Source organism: Pipistrellus hanaki, assembly GCF_964339955.1.
Source record: "Pipistrellus hanaki genome assembly, chromosome: 3".
NCBI lineage: Eukaryota > Metazoa > Chordata > Mammalia > Chiroptera > Vespertilionidae > Pipistrellus > Pipistrellus hanaki.
The window spans coordinates 23,251,539-23,276,050 of record NC_140505.1 but is presented as its reverse complement, the minus strand read 5'-3'; the positions used below and the strand labels follow the sequence as shown (position 1 = coordinate 23,276,050).

Here is a 24,512-nt window from a genome sequence, read left to right as displayed (position 1 = left end):
CCTCAAGAGGATAGCCTTTGGTGTATCTTAACTGACTAACTTGTAATCAGTAATTAGGAGGAAAGGAAGTGAGAGTAATGTTGGTTTATAGCAAAAGGGCAGAAAATGAGAAAATAAAAATTTGCATTGAAGACTTACTATCATCTCATTTCTTAATTCTCTCTAGTAAACCGTCAGTAAAGTGTGGTTAAAATTTTTTAATTTAAATATGTTTTCTAATAAAATCAGAACAAGATCATCTGATAATAGTGCATGAGGTTTTATTGATTACGGTACAAGCTAAAACAAGAAGAAGAAACATTCATTTAAAAACACCAAAGACCCTTACATAGCAAAGGTTAAGAAATAAATTAAGACTCCTGTTGGGCTGTGCTGGGGGAAGGGTAGGCCTCATTCACTTCGATCCTTGGGCTCTCGGTATTTCCACTGGATGTAGTCAAAGATGTCTTTCTCACTATCCACCGGCAGGGGTTCTCCAGCAACTCCTACAAGAGACAAAAGAATCAAAAGTTTTAGAGGGTTCAGGACTGACAGTTGTATAGGACATACTGTGTTTCTCTCTCATCAATGTTTCTAACTCTCCAGCCCTCTCCCTTCCAATCTGTAAAAAAATAAAATAAATAAATAAATAAAACATGGGATCAAAGCTACCAGATTTGGCTTGGCACTGAAAGCAATGATACCTGGATGCTTCAGAAGTCTTGGAGATACATTTTATAAAACAATAAAGTTTAGACCAGTAAAGTTTATTGTTACTGACCATCACAGGTAGAAAGAATTTAATCCACTGTGATAGAGCTAGAATTAATTCCTGTCATCATAGGCCTTCAAGTGGGAGCCTGGGAACATATATGGATTAAAGCCCCATTTGCTGCCTGAGGAACTAACAATACAAAGTAACTAATTAACTGGCATAGTTATTTGAAGGCTTTTTAGAGAAATCAAAGTTGCTAAACCAAAATATCTTGAAAAGAACTTTCTCTTCAGATGACTGGGGTTTTCTCTAAGGAACACAAATACTCACCAGTGACTCCTAGGGGACGGATTGTGTATTCATTGATTGTGAAACCCTTTTCTAAGGCATGAGTTCGCATATTCTTATTGAAAATATCACTCCCAGTGAAATAGAGAACACCACAGTAATATTGATCCTTGGGTATCAACCTTAAAAAAAAAGCAATAGAGAAATCTTCTACTACACATTTCAAATGTAGCAAAAATAAGACTCTTAAAAATCAGTTAGATACAAAGCACCTAAAATGTCGGTCTATGTGTCACATAACCTGAAAAGGAGACTATCACTAGGTAAACCATTCAAACTACCCCAACCCTGCAGTTTAGGTTTTAGTAAACTATGCTCTGCAAGAGGTGTGGAGAAATGAAAAGCAGTGCCACTTATTGCAATAACTTTCCCCAGGTGGGAAATGACTTTTGAGCTGTGGAAGGCATCCTGATGAGATGGATAGCTAGAGAAAATAAATTAGATTCTGTAGACAGTTATTATTTCTACATTTCAGGCTAACCATTTTCTACAGCAGAAACATAAGGTACTTCAGAATGAAAAGGGATTCTGGGTATTTATGTGAATTCCAAGATAAATAGAGGGCGGGGGGAACGGAATAAAGAAGGGAAAGTTAATAGGTCAGAGACAATTACCTGATATCAATTCTCCTGTGTGGATATTCCTTTCCATCATTTTTACTGGGAAGCTGGCAAACACCCTGAAATGGATATTTAAAAGAATGTTTAATGATATTTTTAAACTAAAAGCTTAATTTTTAATTAAATGTTGTTAAATGTGCCGAAACCGGTTTGGCTCAGTGGTATAGCATCAGTCTGCGGACTGAAAGGTCCCAGGTTCGATTCCGGTCAAGGGCATGCACATTGGTTGTGGGCACATCCCCAGTAGGGGGTGTGCAAGAGGCAGCTGGTCAATGTTTCTCTCTCATTGACATTTCTAGCTCTCTATCTCTCTCCCTCTCTGTAAAAAATCAATAAAATATATATTTGTTTAAATAAAATAAATAATAAATAAATGTTGTTAAATGTGAGGTAAGTTTTGTTATATGGAGCAGTTTTCTAATTTGGAGCACTTTTAACTTAGTTTTTCTATGCACTGTACATTATCACTACCTTCTTATTACACTTCCTGATGATTAAAGAACTACATGCAAAGGCAGGCAAGGATGAGAGTGATGAGGATTTGGCCTTTGTGAATTCTAAACAACAAGCTAATTGAGGAAAGCATCAAACATGAGAGACAGACCAAAACAAACAGAAAAAAAGCAACTTGGAAGAAATGATTATTCAGGAAAAAGAAAACAAAAAAGGTATTAGAGAAAAAATGGGAGAGTTTGAAATTGTGGAAACCTCTCAGAAATGAGACTAAGAGAAGAATAATCTAAGATAAGAAAACCAGGGGATTATTTTCTTGCTTCTCTAGAAGTGGGTTTTCATTATACTTCTAGTTTCAGACAGATTTTTTCAAGATCTGTTTTGTTATCTTCTCCTTTTTCAGAAAAATAGGCAAAAATTCTAGACTAGTCAGCAACCCATAAATATGTAAAAAGTACAGACATAAATAAATTTAAAAGTAAAACTTTCAAATGCCACATTCTAAGAAAAATATACGTGTCAGGCTTCTGATTCTGAAAAGTAGTTGAGTTGGTACATACCACTAAAAGCCATACTTTTTCACTCAGCAACATAGGAAAGTTAAAATCTAAAATCCAAAATGGGTTGCTATGGCTGAAAGATTAATGAAACCTATTTATGTTCAAAATATGAAACCTACCTTCTTTGGCATTAATTAGTCCCAACTCAATGTTTAAATGAATCAGAAACTACTTCTATCTGGAATTACCATGAGGTATTACCTTCCAGATATGGATGTTTCGATGCCACAGGCAATGATCTTACTTTTCATGACATCAGAACTAGGTCTTCATCTAATGGCTTAGTTCCTTTCTTCAAGGCTAATTTTATTTCCTGCACTTTTTCTGAAGTGCTAGTGTCAAAGAATTTCTCTGTGTTATTGTACACTAGTGGCCTGGTGCACAAAATTTGTGCGGGATGGGGGGAGGTGTCCCTCAACCCAGCCTGCACACTTTCTAATCTGGGACCCCTCGGGGAATGTCTGACTGCCGGTTTGGGTCCGATCCTAGAGATTGGGCAGTTGGGCATCTCTCTCGCAATCCAGGATTACTGGCTCCTAACTGCCCCCACTGCCAGCCTGATCACCTCTAACTGCCTCTGCCTTGGCCCTGCCACCAAGGACGACTGGAAGGTCTCCTGGAAGGTCTCTGGGTCTAATTAGCATATTACCCTTTTATTGGTATAGATTGTTCATTAGAGTGGATTAGTTTTGTTGACATTTCAATTAGGTAGCCTCATGCAAGCGTCTGAAATAATGCTCCTCTCAATACCTTAGGGTAGTCAAGGTACCTTTTATTATCTCTTTAATCCTTATTGTAGATATTCCACAGAAAATCATCCAAGGGCAAACTTGCACAGAATGTTAAAATTTGAATGGTACTCCTCATATATAAATCAAACAGGCAGAGGAATGCAGAGGAAATTGTTTTATCTTTCTTTCAAATGGTATATTCACAGGGAGAATAGCTCAATTATCTAAAGACCATGATTTTATAAGAAGATTTGGAATAACCCTGGCTTCCCTAAAGTTTGATTACTATTAAAGGAATTAATGCTTTGAAGATAACTTGAAAAACACATGAATGGTCATATCTTTAAAACTACTAAATCGATAGTTGTAGGAACAAGAGGTTTTAAAATCAAGTGGATATGGAATGAGAAGGGTTTATTTCATTTTATAAATTGAATTCATTTTGCAGCCAACTTCCTTTCAGAAACCTAGAGATCGTAACTTCTTTGGATATCTCTGCTAATGTTCATGCGCTTAGAGTCACTGCTCTCTTCCCCCCAGGTATCTGCTTGTCTAAATCTCCTACCTCAAGTCTTTCCCCAACTCTCACCTTCTCTGCCTCTGACTACCCTGTATAGTACTGTCTCCTGCACGCCCATTGCCCTATGTCCTGCTCTCCCCTTTCTTTTTAAAAAGTAATAATTATTATCTTAACCTAACACACTATACAATTTACTCACTTAAGTTCTCCATTATTAAGTCCCTTCCCACACTCCCCAAATGTAAGTTCTACTTAAATTCCCTGATAGATCCCAAACTCCTAGAACCTGGAATGTAGTAGATGCTTAATATAATACATATTTGCTGAACTGACTGAATATACCTTCTCACCCTATTAACACTCATTCTCTCCATTTTGTTCTTTCTTATCATGCACAGTAAGGTCTGACCCAGCCTACTCTGTAGCAGTCCCTGGAATTTGGTTGCACATGCACTTCCTAGGCAAAGTTTTTTTTGTGTGTTGTTGTTTGTTTGTTTTTTAACTGAGCAGCTACTAGGAAACCCATTTCTACCACCATCAATAAATCTTCATGCTCACATATACTTGGCTACCTACCTTTCCTTTTTAGGTTATACCCAGCCCACCAGCTTATAATTTTTCCTTGTGTTCTTGCTAGCTATATTACTACCACCTTTGTTGATTTTTCCTCTGGATCTCTCTGAGCACCAGCAGAATACTGTTCAGATTGTAAAACAAACAAACAAACAAACAAACAAACAAATAAATAAATAAAAGCTTCTGCTATGGTATTGCTAAATCTGAAAGCAGGTGGTACACTTCCCGGTAGGGATCCCAGTGCCTCTCAGAGATGACTACTGGAGGAGAGTGAGGCCAGAAGGGGAACCAGAACATGCCCAGGCATACAAGGACACTCCTACTATGAAAAAAAAAACAAACACAAATCCAACCTGTCCAGCTCATATTGTTTTTAGGATTTTTATCTGATTGGATGTACTTTAATTGTAAGATTCATACCTATTTATTTTGAGTAAATTAAAATCAATCTAAATTTTAAAAAGATATTCATGGCCGAAGCTGGTTTGGCTCAGTGGTAGAGCATCAGTCTGTGGACTGAAAGGTCCCAGGTTCAATTCCGGGCAAGGGCATGTACATTGGTTGCGGGCACATCCCCAGCAGGGGGTGTCAAGAGGCAGCTGGTCGATGTTTCTCTCTCATCAACGTTTCTAGCTCTCTATCTCTCCCTTCCTCTCTGTAAAAAATCAATAAAATATATTTAAAATAATAATAATAAAATAAAATAAAAAGATATTCATGGAGCATATATAAACCCTATTTTAAATAAGACCTAGTTTTAGAAACAGATTAAGAGCTCAAAATCTGACAGATTCAGGACAACATTTAATTCTCAAAGACTGACTAGAATTTTTATTCTTACCTTTCCCAAAGTTCTTTTGAAAACAATGATAAAGTGTGAGTAACTTAAACAATACACTTTCATAGTCCATAAAAATCAGCAGGCTGAATTTAATAACAATGTTTCTACACGTTAAATATACATACCATAAAATTACCATTTTAACCATTTTCATCTACCCCAAATTAAATTACATACCCATTAAACAATAATTCCCCATACCCCTCCACCCAGACCCTGGCAACCACCATTCTACTTTCTGAATGACATGGTATTTCAATTATCTATCTCAACCATATTCTACAGGTTAAAACCATCTCATGCATCAAATTTATGCATGAGACTTGCTAATTCTATCATGTTTGTTCTCCAAAAGATGTCTTTTTCCTTTCAGTTATGGAACTTGGAAAAAGGGGGGCACCAAGGAAAGGGAATCCAAATGATCTATATTATAAAGAGGTAATATGAAAATTACGCTGGGACTCTATAATGGGTCAAGACCAGACAGGAGGAGATTGCAGGTGAGTGGAGCAGAGACGGAGACAGAGGCAGGGGGCCCTGCCTAAGCCAGTGCAGTGGCTCGGGCAGCAGCCAGGGGCGCCAGGAGACCTGCAAGTCAGGCATGGGTCCCGCCCCCCGCAGCGCTGGTACTGCCTTCTGGGGCGCCAATCCGGCCTGACTCCCGAAGCGGATGGCGCTGTGAGAGTCAGGCTCCGATCCCGGCCCCGGTGGGGTGCCTCCTCGCATGATTTCAATCACACGCATCTAGTGTAGTACATACATATAAGTGACCAGTAGGATAAAGGTAAGCTTTTAATAACTTAATCTAAATATTTCTATTTGCCTTCCTGTTAATTTTTATTCAGGGCCATTTATTAATCTGTTTTTAACCCATTTGCCATTTTTTTTAAAATCTTTAAATTTTAATTCCCTAGAAGGACTCCAGGATTTTGACAGTTCATCATGAAGGGTTTCAATTTGAAAATCTCTGCCCGTGTCCCCCTCTCTGAACTCCCCCACTGATCATTCCATACAATGTGTTCTTTCCCTGCGTGTTCCAGCACATACCTGGATTCCGTTTCTTTCTTTGGTATTATAATAAATTAACACTCTAGGAAATTTTAATCTCACTTATTTTAAAGAATTCTGAGTCAGAGAATATAAAAACATTTGTTATTTTAGGGAAAAACTTATATGTCAAGGTCATTATGGATATTTTAAAAATAGCAGAGAATACCTAATGATCTATTCCAATGGCACAGATATTTACAAGTGGGGAGTTTAAAACCAAATTCTTTACTAAAATAGTCTGAGATTAGCATTCTGCTAATTCTTCTTGTTTAAGACCTCTTGGATAGTTACTGACTGTAACATTAAGCTACAGTGAGGGCACACCCTCACAACCATTACTGAACAGTCTTTAAAGTTTTTTTCTGATGTGTTAACTCAAACGAGTACTTACCATGAATTTTGTTTCACCTTTTGACAGAGTATCTGTAATAAAACAGACCTTTTGTAACTGCTCCACAACACGATGTAACAGTTTTGGCTGTAGAATTGTAATTAAGGAATAAGAAAAAGAACAATTACTCTTATGGCAAGAAAACATTTTTAACACAAGTTTTCTGATGATCTGTGGAGAAATGCCTATTTTCCTATGTCCTGAGTAAGTACTTTTTCCTTTTAACAGGAAATTCATCTTATTAAATGAAACTTATTTTTAGATACCATCATCTTTCACCAATATCATGATGCACCCAAACAAACATCATTTGTGTTTATCTGTTTCATTAAAACAAAAAAGTTAGCTGTTTCATTTTTAAAAGGCATGTATTCCAAAATAAAGAATGTTTTGCCTTCTTGAGATTTCTAATAGAGGTAAAGTTTCTAAATACAATATTTTTTAATTTAAAAAATTCTTTAGCTGAAACCGGTTTGGCTCAGTGGATAGAGCGTTGGCCTGCAGACTGAAGGGTCCCAGGTTCGATTCCGGTCAAGGGCATGTGCCTTGGTTGCGGGCACATCCCCAGTAGGGGGTGTGCAAGAGGTGGCTGATCGATATTTCTCTCTCATCGATGTTTCTGACTTTCTATCCCTCTCCCTTCCTCTCTGTAAAAAATCAATAAAATATATATATATTTTTAAACCCTTTATTGAAAATCTGATTATATAGAGTATTTTTTAAATATCTATGATAGAGAATAAATAATCCTGAAAATATTTTACTAAATGTCATCCCTTTCAAGTGTTGGATTGTCCATTCAATTCCTTGTCCATTCAATTCCTTTCAACAACTTACTTTTTGCCTTTCACATAATTCAATCAGTACCGAACAGTGTGACTTTTCAGAAAGATTAAAATAAAAACTTAGGCCTGGAGAGAGAATCCAAGATGGCTGCTCGGGTAGGCAACTAGCTGCAGCCGCACACAACAATTTTAATAAAATACAACTAAAATATAAAATGGACATTACCCAGAACTACAGGAAAGTCGACTGACTGGAAATCCTACAACAAGAAGCAAGGAGAAAACCAGAAGGAAGCACGGAGGAGCTGTAAAAGCCTAAGGTACGGAGACACGTGGCGCGCGCGGAGAGGACGGAGCCGGAGAGGAGGGAGGCCGAGTGCCTGGCGGGCGTTCCCTAGCGGGAAGGAGAGAAAACTCCGACTGTGCTGGGCCCCTGACTGCTCTGAACCCCAGTTCTGGGCCAGACCCCGGGGACTCAGGCTCAGCCATAGGGAGCTGGGCTGTACGGCGGAACCCCGGGGTAGCGGAGAAAGGAGGTCCCGGAGGCGCGCACACTGCCCCCAGAGAAGGGACGGTCGGCTGTGCCGCGGGATTGCCCTGACGGGAAGGAGACTGGGGCTCCAGACTGCTGTGAACGCCACCTCCAACTCCACTTCCAACTGAACTGAACCCCAATACCGGGCTCATTGTGGGAGAGCATAGACTGTTTGGCAGCAGGCGAAAATCGAGGGCACCTTTCTCTCAGAGGCGCCGGCAGCGAGCACTGAAGGACCCGCATAGGGCGGGGCTGACGGAAGCCAAAGCTGCAGGCTCCACCCTGAAACCCCGTCCCATCTGTAACTGCGAAATGCGACAACAAAATAGATCACAAACGAAAGAAATGGAGGACAAAAAGCGTCTGGATATAGAGTTCAAATCTACGCTTATAAGGTTTTTCAAGAATTTCCTAGAAAAGATGGATAAGGCCTATGAGGATATGAAAAGAGATCAACTAGAATTAATAAGGAGTCAACAAGAAATGATAAGGGATCAACAAGAAATAAAGAACACATTGTCTGAAATAAAAAATATTCTACAGAGTCCTAAAAACAGAAGGGAAGATTGCAAGAATCAAGTCAAAGATTTGGAACATAAAGAGCCAGAAGACACTCCTCCACAGAAGCTAGAAGGCAAGAGAATCCAGAAAATTGAAGATAATGTAAGAAACCTCTGGGACAACTTCAAGCGAACCAACATCAGAATTATGGGGGTTCCAGAAGATGAGAGAGAGCAAGATATCGAAAACATACTGAAAGAAATAGTGACAGAAAACTTCCCCCACCTGGTGAAAGAATTTGACTTACAAGTCCAGGAAGCACACAGAACTCCAAACAGAAGGAATCCAAAGAGGACCACACCGAGACACATCATTATTAAAATTCCAAGAGCAAAAGATAAAGAGAGAATATTAAAAGAAGCAAGAGCAAAGAAGGTAGTAACTTATAAAGGAGCACCTATACGATTGTCAGCTGACTTCTCAACAGAAACCATGCAGGCCAGAAGGGAATGGCAAGAAATATTCAAGGTGATGAATAGCAAGAACCTACAGCCAAAAATAAGCTACCCAGCAAAGCTATCATTCAGAATCGAAGGCCAGATAAAGAGCTTCACTAATAAAAAAAAGCTAAAGGAGTTCATCACCACCAAACCAGAATTATATGAATTGCTGAAGGGGGTTCTTTCAGAAGAGAAAGTAAACAAAGATAAAAATTATGAACAACAAATACGTAATTATCAACAAGTGAATCTAAAAACCAAGGAAATTAAAAAAATCTGATGAACAATATTAACTGTTGAATATAATAGAATCAGAGGTATGGAAGGGGAGTGAACTGACGATTCTTGGGGAAAAGGGGAGAGGGGGGCGTGGGAAGAGACTGAACATAAACTGTGCACCTATGGATGAGGACAATGGGGAGAGGGGAAAGGGCAGAGGGTGGGGTGGGAACCTGGTGGAGGAGAGCAATGGTGGTGGGGGGGGGGGGAGGAACATTTGTAATAATATGAAAAATAAAAACTTATTAAAAAAAAAAAAACAAAAAAAACAAAAAAAAAAACAAACTTAGGCCTGGCCAACATGGATCACGGGTTGAGCGTTGACCTATGAACCAAGAGATCACGATTCCATTTCTAGTCAGGGCACATGCCCGGATTTTGGGCTCGACCCCCAGTTAAGGGGCATGCAGGAGGCAGCCAATCAATGATTCTCTCTCATCACTGATGTTTCTGTCTCTCCCTCTCCCTCTCTCTCTGAAATCAACAAAATATATATTTTAGAAAAATAAAACAAAAACTTTTTCAGGAAATGGACAACTATCATTTAGAAAATGATGCTCATTGCTATGTAAGATTGATCGCATTGATTATAAATTGAAGTACCTGTTTGTTTGACTCAGAGGTAAAACTTGGATGGGTCAGAAGAACATCCATGTCGCCACTGGACTCTGCACCTATGATAACAGAGAAAACGTATGGAATTCTTCACGTAAATTTACCTATGAGACAAACAGAGCCATGGGGATGACACACATAGAAGGGCCTTACTTCTCATAGCATGGGGCTTGCTGTATATCAAAGTCTACCGTATGTTTTGAAAATACTGACTGCAAGGCCCTACCCAAGGAGATTCTTATTTAGTAGGCTTGCAGCAGGGAACTGCAATGTGTATGTTTTTAAAACTTCCTAGGTGTTTTTGATGTACAGACTTGAATAACTTGTTAACTCTAATCTTCTCATTCTGCAAGTTTTCCATATTTGCAGAATGAGATGATTAGAGTTAACAAGTTATTCAAGTCTGTACATCAAAGTCTGTGGAGAGACAAACTTACTTAAAATCATACAGTGACAGATTTGGCCTGAGAACCCAGGTATTTTGGCCCCAATCCAATATCCTTTCTGCTTATCAGTAATTATGGATTTAGTCCTTTTCTATCCCCAACTCTAGATTCTTACAGCAGCTACCCAGAGAATTGCTTAGACTAGAGCCTAACCCTACTTCCAAGCAAAACTCCAGTGTGGCCGGATATTCAGTCAGATATCTTTCTAAACATTTTAAATAAAATTTTTCTATTCTAATTGTTAAAGTTTATACTTTTAAACTTATATTACCCTTCCAAATTTTTGAGACCACAATTGTATAGCTTTGCTCCTATTCACATAGTAAATTGACATCAGCAGAACCTGGTTGTTGTGAGAATTGGTGCTTCTGAGACATTATTCTTAGATCCATTAAAGAAAACTTAAAAAATACAAAAAGTAAAACAAATAAAAACTACACAGATTCACTTGCATCTAGCCATAAAACCACCATTAGTATTTTAACACATCCAAAATTATTGTAAATTTTTATTAAAATTAGTCACTAAAATATCATCCTATAATAAATCCAGTATGGATTTCTCTAATTTTCATATATATATTTCCATCTACAAATAAATAAACTTAATTAATACTATTGGATCTAAGCAAATCTGTTAAGTAACACAAATTACATCTTTTTTGTTGTTGTTAATCCTTACCCGAGGATATTTTTCCATTGATTTTTAGGGAGTAAAAAGGGAGGAGCAGAGACAGAGACAAACATAGATGTGAGAGAGACATCTATTAATTGCCTCCCACATGCACCTGGAATGGGCCAGGAATCAGCCTGCATGTGCTCTTGACCAGAATTGAACCTGAGAAGCTTCAGTCTGTGGGCTAATGCTCTATCCACTGAACCAAACTGGCTAGGGCACAAATTACATCTTTTTAATCCATTTTTTTTATATATACTAAACAATTTTAACATCAAGGCATGAATAACCTGAGATTAAGAAGTGTATTACCTCTTCTGAAACTGCCACAGACTGTAGCAATGTATTCAGAATCCACTTTTTTAACTTCATTTAGTACAATATCCTAATAGGAGAAAAATTAAGTCAGTATTCTAAAAATGGCTTTTCAGAGTGACACTGTCAATTCTAATCAAAGAATATAATCCAGCACACTCTTACTTGCATTTGTAACATCTCTTCACGAGGAATTCTTTTCTCAAAGTCCTCAAAATATCTATAAAGACAGAATAAATAGGTAAGATTTGTGTGACATTTAAATCTTCTTAAAAATTAAATTTCCTACTATATCAAGTGTTCTTATATCGTCAGATCATTAAAAAAATCAAAATTAAAATTCATTAAGACAACAGTAAAACTGAGGTAGAAAAGGTTTATTCCTCAAACTTGATCAAAATCCTTACGCGCCATCCTTTCTGCTATTCCAGATACTCCACCTAAACTTATTTATAAATAAACTTCACATTTACATACCAAGAATAAATAAATTTAAGTTGGTACACTTCCAAATTAGAGTGTTCCCTATTGACAAGTCAAGGGGTTATAATTTATTGTCCTTAAATCATGTAAAATTATTGTATTTTAAAATACCTTAGTAGGATTTTGCAACATAAACAAACCCAGACATTATTCTATCTGTAAGAAGCCAAGAGACCACATATTGTATTATTTCATTTATATGAAATGTCCAGAATAGGCAAATCTATAGAGACAATAAGTAGATTAGTAGTTGCCAGGAGCTGGGGAGTAGAGGTGGAGGACTGGAGAGAAATGGGAGTGACAAGCAACAAAAATGGTCTAAAATTTGGTTAGTGACGGTTATACAACTCTGTGAATATACTAAAACCCTGAAAAAGTAAACTGATGAACAAAACAGATCCAGAGAAATGGATGCATGCAACAGACTGACAAATCTCAAAGGAAGTGGAGGGGGAGGGGGTAGGAAGAGATTAACCAAAGAACTTATATATATATATATATATATATATATATATATATATATATATACACACATAATCCATGGACAATAACTCAGTGAAGGCCTGTAGAGGGAGAAATGGAGAGGTGGGGAGAAAGGGGTTAAAGGGGGGAGACAGCTGTAATACCTTCAAACAATAAAAATAAATTGAAAAAATTTAAAAATAAAACCAATGAATTTGTACTTTAAATGGTTGAATTATATGGTATAGGAATTATAAGATTGTTATAAAAATATTATCTAAATATGAAATAGCATCTAAGAATAAAGCACTGGCTCAAAAACAATTCTCACAACTAAGTTCTTAGATCTCTATTTACTATGTAAATGCAAGGATAGTGAGAACTATACCACCCTGGTCTCTTAATTTGCTCAAATTTTGGGAAGGGCAGCATAATAGTATGGTAAAGCATCAACAGAAAAGTGCAGGTTATTAGGACTGAATTGCCAACAAGACTTAAGACTAGAGGAAAGAAACATGCTTATGCATGTACATAGCTTATGCACTATGTATCCCTATCTAATAAAAAGGAATATGCTAATTGACCCTCACGCCATCACAGCCAATAAGGAGGGAATATGCTAATTGACTGTCCCACCCTCAAAGAGGGTGGTGCTCACAGCCAATAAGGAGGGAATATGCTAATTGACCACCCTTCCCTCAAAGATGGAGGCACCCACAGCCACAAGATAGCAGCGCCCAGTCCCTACAGCCCTGCTGGGTGGCAGGTGTGTGGCCAGGCCGGGCCTGCCTGCCTCTGGAGTCACCCAGTCCCCTCAGCTGCCCAGGGCCAACCTGAGGCACAGACAAGCCTTGGATAGCGGCTACCCAACCGCCCAGAGCCACCCAAGGCTCAGGTAATCAGGGCTGGCTGAGACTTGTGCTACCAGCAGTGGCAGCAGCAGAGGTGTGATGGGGCATCACCTTCCCCTGATGGCCGAGTCACTCCCACCCCTGAGGGCTCCCGGACTATGAGAGGGGGCAGGCTGGGCTGAAGGACCTCCAATCCAGTACATGAATTTTCATACACCAGGTCTCCAGTTTTAAATAATTAGAAAGGGGGTTCCTGATTATATCTGGTATACAACATAAATAATAGCTAATGCTGATATACAACATGCCTATTAGTTATCCCATTACTATTATTTAAGTGCTTGGTATTTTTCTTCTTTTTGAATTTAGTGTTTCAAGTTCATGTCCTATCTTCTGAGGTAGACTCTAAACTTCATAAAAGCAACACTGAGCCTGTTCATATCCTTACCCCAGATCTAGTGTAGTGCTCTGTATAATGAAACCATGAAATAAACACCCACTGACTCACTGATGCACTCAGTTCTATGCACTTTCATAGGGAATTCCCTACAAAAGCTAAGTGAATGAGGGGAAAACTCAAAACAGGCAAACTAGAAAGCAGTAGCAAAACACGTGAATACAGGCATATTCTCTACAGGTGTCTGCAACAAATCTTAGCATTTCTGAATAGAGAAATGGTTGTTTAGCTAAGTTTGAAGAATTATTATGATGTATGAAAGAATGGCTATAAAAAATTTTACTTTTATTTCCAGTGTCAAAGAAAATTTGCCACCTTACTTCAGCCCAATTCGCTGATGATGGTTCAATTTATCTTCATTTTTTCTGAGATCTGTATAAAAGATAAAATTGAGGTGCTGATTCAAACATTTTTTGGAAAAATGGTAAATTTAGTGATCCTATTTACAAAAAAACTACATGGAAAATACATTAAAACTACTGTGAAAAGACAGTAAAAAAAATCTACCTAAAAAGAATTAGATAAAAGTGATTCTTCAAATTAACAGTTATTTCATGATCATTTTTTATGTACTGAATCAAAAGTTTAATTAGTTACATGTAACAGTAGATAAAACATACCAAGATCAGACCAAATTTCACTGACTATAGCACAAAGCAGCCTTACAAGAACTATATTGCTTAATTTATAGTTAACAGCAGCAGTATAACCACAACTTCTGAATGTATTATGAGTAAATAAGTTCATTTGTATTGCTCATTTGTTTATTCACTTCTTCATTTAGTTAACATTTATTGAGTACCAGTTTGTGTAGAAACTGTGCTAAAAATCTTGTTAAAAAGAGATGTGTTTTTACTTTTTTATTTTAAAAACTGTCATTTCCTAACATACCTTAAATCTAAAAGTGGCTTAGTAGCACTTAGATGTTCCTTTATTGGGCATGAATACAAGAGTAAGCTTTTAAAGATAACTAAGCTTCACAAGCAATTCCTATAATCACCCATATATTCACCTAAATTCTCTCTGGAAATGTAAAATGGAGAAAAATAAGTATCTTTATAAAATATGAAGCACTTAATATTTCTCATAGTTGTATATACACAGAAAACAATGAAGTATATGACTAAAATGAAACAGAAATATTGAGTTTGTTTTATGGATATATCAACAATTATTATATTACAGATCTGTGAAATGATAATGTAAAAACCCTACAAAAGTTAAGAGAATGAGGGGAATTATAGATCCTTCACACTCCCAAGGGATACAACTGAATACCTTTGAAAAACAAATTCTTGACCCCATTTTCAGTATATGCCTTAAGCAGAAAAGCACAACCCTCGGAGATGCAGATGTAACAGAGGTCATTAATTAGCCATGTGACTCACACAAATTCTTAGTAATATTACTAATTAACCATACTTCTTAAGAAACAGTTACTATTTTTAATTACTTCAGTAGGCACCAAGCATTGTGCTAAGTGCTTTACATATATTATTTCATTACATCACATGAGACAGAAATTATACCATTCTGTAGCTGAGAAACTTAAGCACCAATCATTTATTCTTAATGAACTCATTGCTTACAAGTAGTTGAACTCATTAATTTTAAACCCTAAATGCCAGATATACTGAATGAATCTATACCTATATATATATATACACCCTTGAAATGTATGAAGAATAAATTATATTTAAATGATTGCTATATTAGATTTAAGAAAAAATGTTTTATGTTACTATTTTTATCACTTCTTTGAAAGCAAAAATTCAATAAGCAAAACAAGTCTCTTACAGAATCTTTCTCAATATACAAAACTTGGCTTTTAAGCTGAATGTAGGACTTTGTTGTTTAAAATTCTATTAACGAACAAAGTTTATTTACATCAATTAAAACCTGCAAATGAAATCATTGCCTTAAAACCAAAAGCCATTTCTTGTTCTTCCTGATTTTCTTCTGAGTTAAGATAGGAATCTAAACTACTCTGTATATCTATTCTCTAATGTAAAGTTAAAAAAAAAAAAAATCCGTATCAGTTGTATCTAACTGAGAAGGGGTTTTTTGTTTTGTTTTTTAATATGTTTTTATTGATTTCAAAGAGGAAGGGAGAGGAGAGAGATAGAAACATCAATGATGAGAATCATTGATGGGCTGCCTCTTGCACACACTCCAATGGGGATCATGCCCGCAACCCAGATACATGCCCTTGACTGGAATCGAACATAGGACCCCTGAGTCCACAGGCCAACGCTCTGTCCAATGAGTCAAACCAGCTAGGGTGAGTAGGGATTTTTTTCAAGTTCTGGTTTGTTAGAGCATTACCACATTTACATACTCACCTTCTAATGTTTTAATTCCTTCATCTACAAACTTCCTTGCAGCAGATGGACTACAAGAAAGAAACAAATTATTTCATATCAAGTGAAACTCAGGATTCTTGAAACAAATACTTATGTCTTCTCTTGTTAAACATAAAAGAGTTACTATTGAAGTGAACAAGACTTGCTAAAATGGTGCATGGTAATTTGGGTAATGTTCATTTTCATCCCAAGAGAAGAATTCGTAAAGCCTCAAACTAGGAATACAACCATAAACTTAGAAATGAAAAAGATATCTCAACAGTTAAGTGGCCTTTTGCCCATGTCTTTTATTCATAAAAAACATACAGGTATTTTAAAACTGTACATCATTCATGAGATTTGCTGAGGGCTTAATATGTACCAGATAACACTGCTAGGTGCTAAAAATTCAACAGGAACAACACAAATAAGGGTGTTGGTATTACCTATTTACATTCCAGTGGGTAGAGTGAATAAATACATATATGAACAAATAAATAAAAAATACCTGGCACGTGAATTAAAATAGAGAAACATAGCAGAGTGGTTAGGTACTACTTTAGATTGGGTGGTGAGTGAAGGCCTCTGAGATATTTAAACTGAGAATGGAATGATAAAGAGCCTATTCAAAGAAACTGATATTCATGGCAGGAAGACAATGTAGCATAGAAAAAAACAGAACTGAAAGGTAGTCAGGAAACAGTTCTAATTCTGATTCTGCCACACTTTTCTCACTTTCTGTATGCAGTTTTCTTGTCTGGAAAAAGGGAACAATATAATAGATACCCTATAAAACAACTTTTAACTACCCTGTTTCCCCGAAAATAAGACAGTGTCTTATATTAATTTTGCTCCCAAAGATGTGCTAGGTCTTATTTTCAGGGGATGTCTTATTTTTCCATGAAGAAGAATACAGTACACATTTATTGTTAAATGAAAATAAAGGAAATTTATTACCTGTATATGGTACGGTAGTACGGTAGTTGTCAAGACAAACTGTGAATCCTACAGTATCAAGAATTTACTCATTTATTCAATGACAATCATGTCATCATCTTCTAGAACATCATCATAACAATCCAATTCCTGAATTTCCTAGTGAATTTCTTGTGACTCCATTTCTTTCAGAATCAGTGGACCAAATCTCTCATGTTTAGCCTAGTGGGGGCCTTATTTTCACTCAGAAGGAAACCTGTAAGTAGGACTTATTTTTGGAGGATGTCTTATTTTCAGGGAAAACACGGTAACATTGCATAATTGTTTTTTGTCCCCAAGGAGTCAAGCTCATTTTCAGTAGACTAAGTTACTATTTTAGAGTAACATTCATAAAAATGTTGCCATATAAAAAATCATATCTAAAAAAAATTCTCATTCCACGAAGATGATAGTTAAGTAAAGCATGACAGCCTTAATATTTCAATGTTCGTCTTTACTTTGTCTAGTGTCAAAGAAGCTCCTTTCATGCTAGTTCAAATTTTAAGATAAAGATTCCATCATTAAAAAAATGTTTGAGAACTTGTTTCACATTCATAAGGTACTATGGTAGTGGTACGGAAATAAAAGCTTAAATGTTTAAGATATCATGCTCAAAGAGGCAAATGAGGTTTAATCTGGGAAACACAATAAGATGTACGAAGAGCAAGCGTTAGTGGAGTTTAGAGGAAGAAGAAATCATTTCCGCTGGGGAATCAAACTGGCCTCATAAAGGAGGTAACACTAGCCTTGGATGAGGCTTTCACAGTAAAGGCAACAACTAGAGAACCAGCTTCACATATGCAACATATGGAAGAGCAAACTGTGTGGGCAAAGCCACAGACAGGCAAAGAGGCAGGTTTTGAAGAGAAAAGCATGCATTTTAGTTTGGCTGACATAAAAAATTAAACCAACCCCACATTGTGTCTGTTTAAAAAATAGTTCTTGCCCTGGCACAGTGGGTTGGAGTGTAATATCATAGACCAAATGGGCGCTGGTTTGAAATCCTTCTTCTCTCCCTAAAATCAATAAAAACATATCCTTGGGTCAAGATTAAAAAAAAGTAATAGTTCTTACCCAATGCCAGTAACTCGAGTCAGGAAATTGATAGATGAACTTGTATCATCCTGCCGAATCTGTAAGGGGTGGGGGGAGCATGACAATGATTTAGGAATGCTTCAAGGGCTCAAATGATCTTATTGGAAACAAACCAACACTTACATGTGTCTGGATAACCCTTAAAGGAGTATTCATATAAATATAGGTGGTTATAAGTGACTAGAGGCCCAGTGCACAAGTTTGTGCACTTGTGGGGTCCGGCTGGCTTGGCCAGCCCCAACTGGGGTGGATCAGGGCTGGGCCTATAGGGAGGATGGTCCACCCCGATTGGGCCAATCAGGGCTGGCTTGGGGGAGGGACAATGGGAGGTTGGCAAGTAGCCTCATAGCGACCAGTCCTTCTGGTCGTTCCAGTCCCTGGCTTTTTATATATATATATATATATATATATATATATATATATATATATATATATATATATATATGTGTGTGTGTGTGTGTGTGTGTGTGTGTGTGTGTGTGTGTATAATATATATATATATAATACACACACACACACACACACACACACATCATATATAAATAACAGAGCAGCTAAAGATGTCTCATCTCTAACTTATCCAATACTCTTAAATAACATTCATGAAAAACCAAAAGTGATATAATTACTCTCACAAGAGTGAAATAAAACCATAGCAATACTTGGAAGAGTTTAAGCATTGAAGTTCTAAAAGATAATACCTTTTAGTCAAAGTTTATAATCTCCCTCCTAAATGGTTCTGGAAATATGAAGATAATTCTATTATATATGTAAATAGTCTCTTAATTGCTACATAAAATAAATGAACATTCTATAGAATATTCTTAAAAATGAGACACTCAAAGCCATAAACTCCCCTTTTCTCTTTTCCTTCTGAGTCTCTCGAGTCAGTGACATCAATCACCTGCAATGGTGCTCCATGACAGCTGCCATAAAGACAGACACACACACACACTAAGACAGACACAATAACCAAATAAGCAAATAAATACATTAAAATTTTACCTTTTCCAGTTTACGCAATTTTCCAGTTGCTAAAAACTCATCAATCTTTTCAGCAATTTTTGTTCCAACGCCGGGCTACATAAAAAATTAAAAACACAGAAGTTATGTAAATGTAATGTTTTCCAAATCTCTAAAAATAAAGTACAAAATTAAAAACAAATGATTATCCTATGACAAGTTTTAAAACAAAGAACAAAGAAATTGGGCCTCAGTAAAAAATATAAAATACTTAAATGATGGACAAAAGAGAAGCCCTAGCAAAACAATTCTAAATGACCTGTTTTTTAAAAATTACCTTCTGTACCTGGCTGGTGTGGCTCAGTGGTTGAGCACTGACCTGTGAGCCAGGAGAACACAGTTCAATTCCTGGTCAGGGTACATGCCCGGGTTGCAGACTTCATCCCCAATGGGGGAAGTGCAGGAGGCAGCCGATCAATGCCTCTCTCTCCCTCTTGTGGATATTTCTATCTTCTATCCTTCTCTGCTCCTCTCTAAAATCAATAAAAACATTAAAAAAAAAAGGGGGGGGGGAGGGACTGCTAAGGTTTCTCATTTTCTATGTCAGAAGATACTGACCCAAAGCAATTTAGAGCCAGGCTATTTTTTATAACTAATATTATAAAGTATAAGGCAAAATACTTATTCTGAAAATCTCAGATTTCTAGAATTATGGAGAAGCACTCATATGCATCAGAAAGTATGTCTGTTCAAAAGTAACAGTGAAAAAATTATAATAGTAAAATGGAATAAAAATGACATTTTCATATTAAGTCCAATCTTATGCAAAAGGAATTTTGGGTACTTCTGGGTTCTTTTTAGGGATATACCATAACTGAGGTTTGGAATGAAGTGCATCAAAGTTTGACAGAAGTTTGCCTTTAATAAATGATTGGGCTATTTACAATTAACATAAAAAGGGAAATTCAATGGTGATTAAAGGGGAACAGAATGGGAGCAGAAGTGGCTTCTGAGGTTTAACACTGGATCAATTCAACAACATAGAAACTTAGAATTAAAGTCTAATGTATTAATAACTTGCCTGGCTCGTCTATTTGGGGAGGATGTATTGATGTTGAGAACTATTATAACACAAAGGATTTAAAACCTAGACACCATACCATGATTTGTATTGAGTAATAAATTCAAGATGAAGATGTGGTACATGACTAAAGTGTATAATCTGTCACTTAGTCATAAAGTACAAGATTTATGGTAATGTTAAGACTTTGAAAGGTGAAAATATAAGAACAGTTATAGTTTACATGCTAAGCAGGGGTCTTCAAACTACGGCCCGCGGGCCACATGCGGCCCGCTGAGGAGTCTGATCCGGCCCGCCAGGTTTTTTGGGCAGTGAGTGCAGCCGAGGTGTTACAGTAGGAATTAGTAGTTCATATAGTCCGGCCCTCCAGCTCTCTGAGGGACCGTGATCTGGCCCCCACTTTAAAAAGTTTGAGGACCCCTGTGCTAAAGGTTTTCATGAGAAAATTAAGGACAATCCAATAGCAATACCTAAATTCTAGAGGACTTTGAAAACACATAAAGAACAACAGAAGGTGATAACTATCAGGAGACTAATTAAAAGCCATGCCAGTTTGACATCTTTAAGAAAAAATTAATAAGCCATGGCCAGTGTGGCTCAGTTGGTTGGAGCATCATCCCATATACCGAAAGGTTGCAGATTCAATTCTGGATCAGGGCACATTCCCAAGGTGAAGGTTCCATCCCCCGGGGGCGTGTATCAAAGGCCACCAATCAATGTTTCTCTCTCACATCAATGTTCTCTTTCTCTCCCCCCACCTCCCTTCCCTCTAAGATCAATAATCATATCCTGGTTGAGGATTTTAAAAAATAATAAAAGAAAAAAATGAAAAAGGTATGGTCCTTAATTTTTAAGAACTTAGAGTCTTTTAGTGAGATTTAGATGAGAGAATAATCTGATTATCAATAAGTACACTTTCCCGGGATAATATTAACATTACTATTACAAATTATCAAGGATGCGACCTTCTAGAAATTGTGACACTGCTAGCATACAGGGCTTTATGGAAATTACAGAGGACAGGGCTAAATGCCATAATATACAAAGGGGTTTGTTTAATCATGTGCTTATTAACAGGTAAAATCTCTTTGGGAACACTAACTCATGTAAGTTCCTATACGTGGGGATCAGAAAAAGGTATATGGGGACCAGATATGCTGTCTCCATACTCTTCTTCAGGACTACGCTCAAATTAAAAATGAGTGAGTACATGCATTAAATGGAAAAAAATAGAGGAAAAAAATTTAATTACACGTTTAAAAATTTTTAAACTCATCCCTCTCCCAATCAAAACACTTTGAGCTTGAAGTATGCTTGAAGCAAAATAAATATTATTCCAATAAGTCTGTACAGTGAAATTTGCCTGTGTAGGCCAAGGCAGCTTCAAAGAGGCAAATTTAGTTTATGGGAGCCCACCAAATTCGTATATGTGTGAATTCGTCAATCAACTTGCTTACTAAACTTACCAGTTTCTTAGCTTCTGCTCCACTCTTTATTTTGTCTGGGTACTTTGCTATCACAGATGCTGCTTTCCTATAAGAAAAAAATAAATTAGAAATCCAGTAAGGACTTAATTTTTCTTAAACTGGAATACACATATAAGCAAATATGCAGCTTAAACTTTCATCGAGATAATTCATTTTCCATATCTGTAAAACTTTATATATATATATATATATATCACACACACAGAGATGAGTTGAAATCACATACCTCTCTATTAGAGATATATCTTGAAAATACTCACAATTGAGACCTCAAAATTACAACTAAATTATAGAACAACTATAAAAAAGAATCAGTCAGAAATAAAGGATACACTAACTGAAATGAAGAATAATTTACAGGGAATCAACAGTATAGTAGATGAAGCCAAAAATCGAATCAGCAATTTGGAATATAAGGAAGCAAAAAATACCCAATCAGAACAGCAAAATGAAAAAAGAATTCAAAAGGTGAGGATAGTGTAAGCAGCCTCTGGGGCAACTTCAAGCACACCAACATTTATGTCATGGGGGTGCCAGAAGAAGAAGAGAGCAAGAAGTTGAAAAACTATTTTTTTAAAAATGATAGGAAACTTCCCTAACCCGGTGAAGAAAATAGACATGTAAGTTTAGGAACACAGAGAGTCCCAAATAAGATAATCCCAAAGATGCCCACCCCCAAGACACATCACAATTAAGATGCCAAAAGATAAAGAGAAAATCATAAGAGCAGCAAAAGAAAAGCAGTTAGTGACCAACAAGGGAGCTCCTGTAAGACTGTGAGCTGATTTCTCAACAGAAACTTTGCAGGCCAGAAAGGAGTGGCAAGAAATACTCAAAGTGATGAAAAGCAAGGTCCTACTCTACCCAGCAAAACTATCAATTAGAATCAAAGGACAAGACTAAACATTTTCTCTCTGAAGCCTGCTGTGACTCAAATTATAGGTTTGAAAATATCTCTTGACTACTACATCATCAAATTTTGCGGATGATCGGACAGTTACTTTCTATGGGAAGCCACAGGAGGTAAAGTAGAAGAGTATAATTCTTTTTAGATTACGCCGGCTGGGAAGGGAAGGAGGAAGTTGAGTTCACTTTTGGAAAGGTAAAGATCAAGGGGATACAGATGTAAAAAATCTGGAAAAAAGCCCAGTGCGATACATATTTGGAGTCACTGACATAACCAGTATACAAAGCCACCAAGAATGATAAGATTGCCAAGAAAGTGAGAGGAGAGTCTGAGGGCAGATCTCTAGGCACTGCCATTTTAACACAGAAGACAAGAGGTGAAAGAACAGAAGGTTGTGCTGTCACAGACGTCAAGGGTAAGACATGAATAGAATGAGCTAGTAGTGGATGTCACTGAGAATCTGATAAGATGTAGGTGAGGGCATTTTCCGAGGTTCGGCAGAACAGAAATCCTACTGCAATGAGATTAAGAAGGCCAGGCCAAGAACACAGATCCCTCAAGGTTCACTGTCAAGTAGAAGAGAGAGATAAGGTCCTAGTCATAGGGGCGTGAAGAAGATTGCTTTGTTTTTTTGCTTTGAAGAGCTGAGGGATTAGGATGTGTTTATAGGCTAAGGATCAGAAGCAAGTGGAATAATGTCTAGAAAAAGGCCCCCAGTGAGACGAACAAGGATGGGATCCAAAACGGTGACAGGATAAGTAAGGCACAGACGAACCAGAGGGGGGAATGTGTTTCCTTGAACCACATCTATGTCACAGCACAGTCCTCCTCCACTGTCTTTCATGTACGTGAAAGGCAAACTGGGTCTTCAGCAATTCATGGTTAAGTCCGAGCTGGACTGAACTGATCTTACAGAGCTCTGCCCAAGTTCTGATATTGCAGTAAGGTACCACTAGTCAGTGCCTTCAGACCTTGTTTTTTTTTTTTTTTTTTTTTTTTTTTTTTTCTCCTCTTGCAGATGGCCCGAATACACACGGGCCCCTCCGCCCTGTTCATGGCCATGCATCCCGGAGGGTAAGTGTAGTCCCCAGAGAGCACGGCGCCCGTCCCACCTGTAAGCGTTGTACTTGTGGATCGCCTGGTTCACGTTCTTCTCAAAGTTGGCGAGTTCTGAAAAAGGCAACAGGAGGCTCGGGGTGAGCAAGAACCACGAGTGTAAACAAACGAGAGCCGAGTTTCCCGAAAGGGGAAGTGACAGCCTCTAATCTTCCAGGGCGGGGACCCACCCCTGCTCCGCGGGCCGAGCCCACAGCAGCCCCGGCGGTGACCAGGCGTCCCGATTTTTAACCATTTAACCATTAATCAAATCTTTCCAAAAATCGAGACTTTTTTTTAAAACGCCGCGGGACAAATTGTTAAAAAATCGGAAAGATTCAAATCTTTCCAAAAATCGAGACTCTCTTAAAACGCCGCGGGACGCGGGACAAATGGTTAAAAATCGGGACTGTCCCGCCGAAAGCGGGACGCCGGTCCCAGCAGCGCTGACGGACCGCCGGCTGCGGGCGCGGAAAGCAGATCCGCACGGAGGTTCCCCGCTGCGAGGCGCCGATCCCCTCCCCCGGGCCCGGCTGTCGGGCCGGGAAAGGGAGCAGGGAAGGCCATGGGGTGGCAGGAACGGAGAAAGCCAGCGGCCCCCCGGCGCCGGGCTCACCTGTGAGCATGTCGGTGATCCCCCCGTTGAGGGTCTCCTGCGGCGCTTTCCGTTTGCTCATGGCGGCCGGCACCTGAGAGCCTGAGTGCGCTGAGCCGGGCGCGGGACCCCTAGCCCCGCTGGAAGGGGGACAGGGACGCGGAGAGGTGGGTAGGACCAGCCCAGCCCCCGGACGGCCAGCCGCGACCGGCGGAACAATGGCTGCCACTGACAGGAGGCGCGGCGCCCGGCGCACGGCGCGCGTGGTGACGTCACGCAGAGGG

General features: G+C 38.1%; 1 protein-coding gene across 1 annotated transcript; it reads right to left on the bottom strand.

Moving 5' to 3' along the window:
• Positions 1 to 243: 243 nt before the first annotated feature.
• Positions 244 to 24,482, bottom strand: POLB (DNA polymerase beta). The gene is made up of 14 exons (XM_084876982.1): positions 24,250 to 24,482; positions 23,651 to 23,708; positions 21,611 to 21,677; positions 19,106 to 19,180; positions 18,080 to 18,138; positions 16,031 to 16,080; positions 14,009 to 14,060; positions 11,601 to 11,655; positions 11,433 to 11,505; positions 9,988 to 10,058; positions 6,785 to 6,871; positions 1,657 to 1,721; positions 1,025 to 1,164; positions 244 to 485 (listed from the first exon to the last, which is right to left on the bottom strand). The coding sequence occupies exons 1-14, from the start codon at positions 24,308 to 24,310 to the stop codon at positions 391 to 393; spliced, it is 1,008 nt and encodes a 335-aa protein (XP_084733108.1). The 5' UTR covers positions 24,311 to 24,482; the 3' UTR covers positions 244 to 390.
• Positions 24,483 to 24,512: the final 30 nt, after the last annotated feature.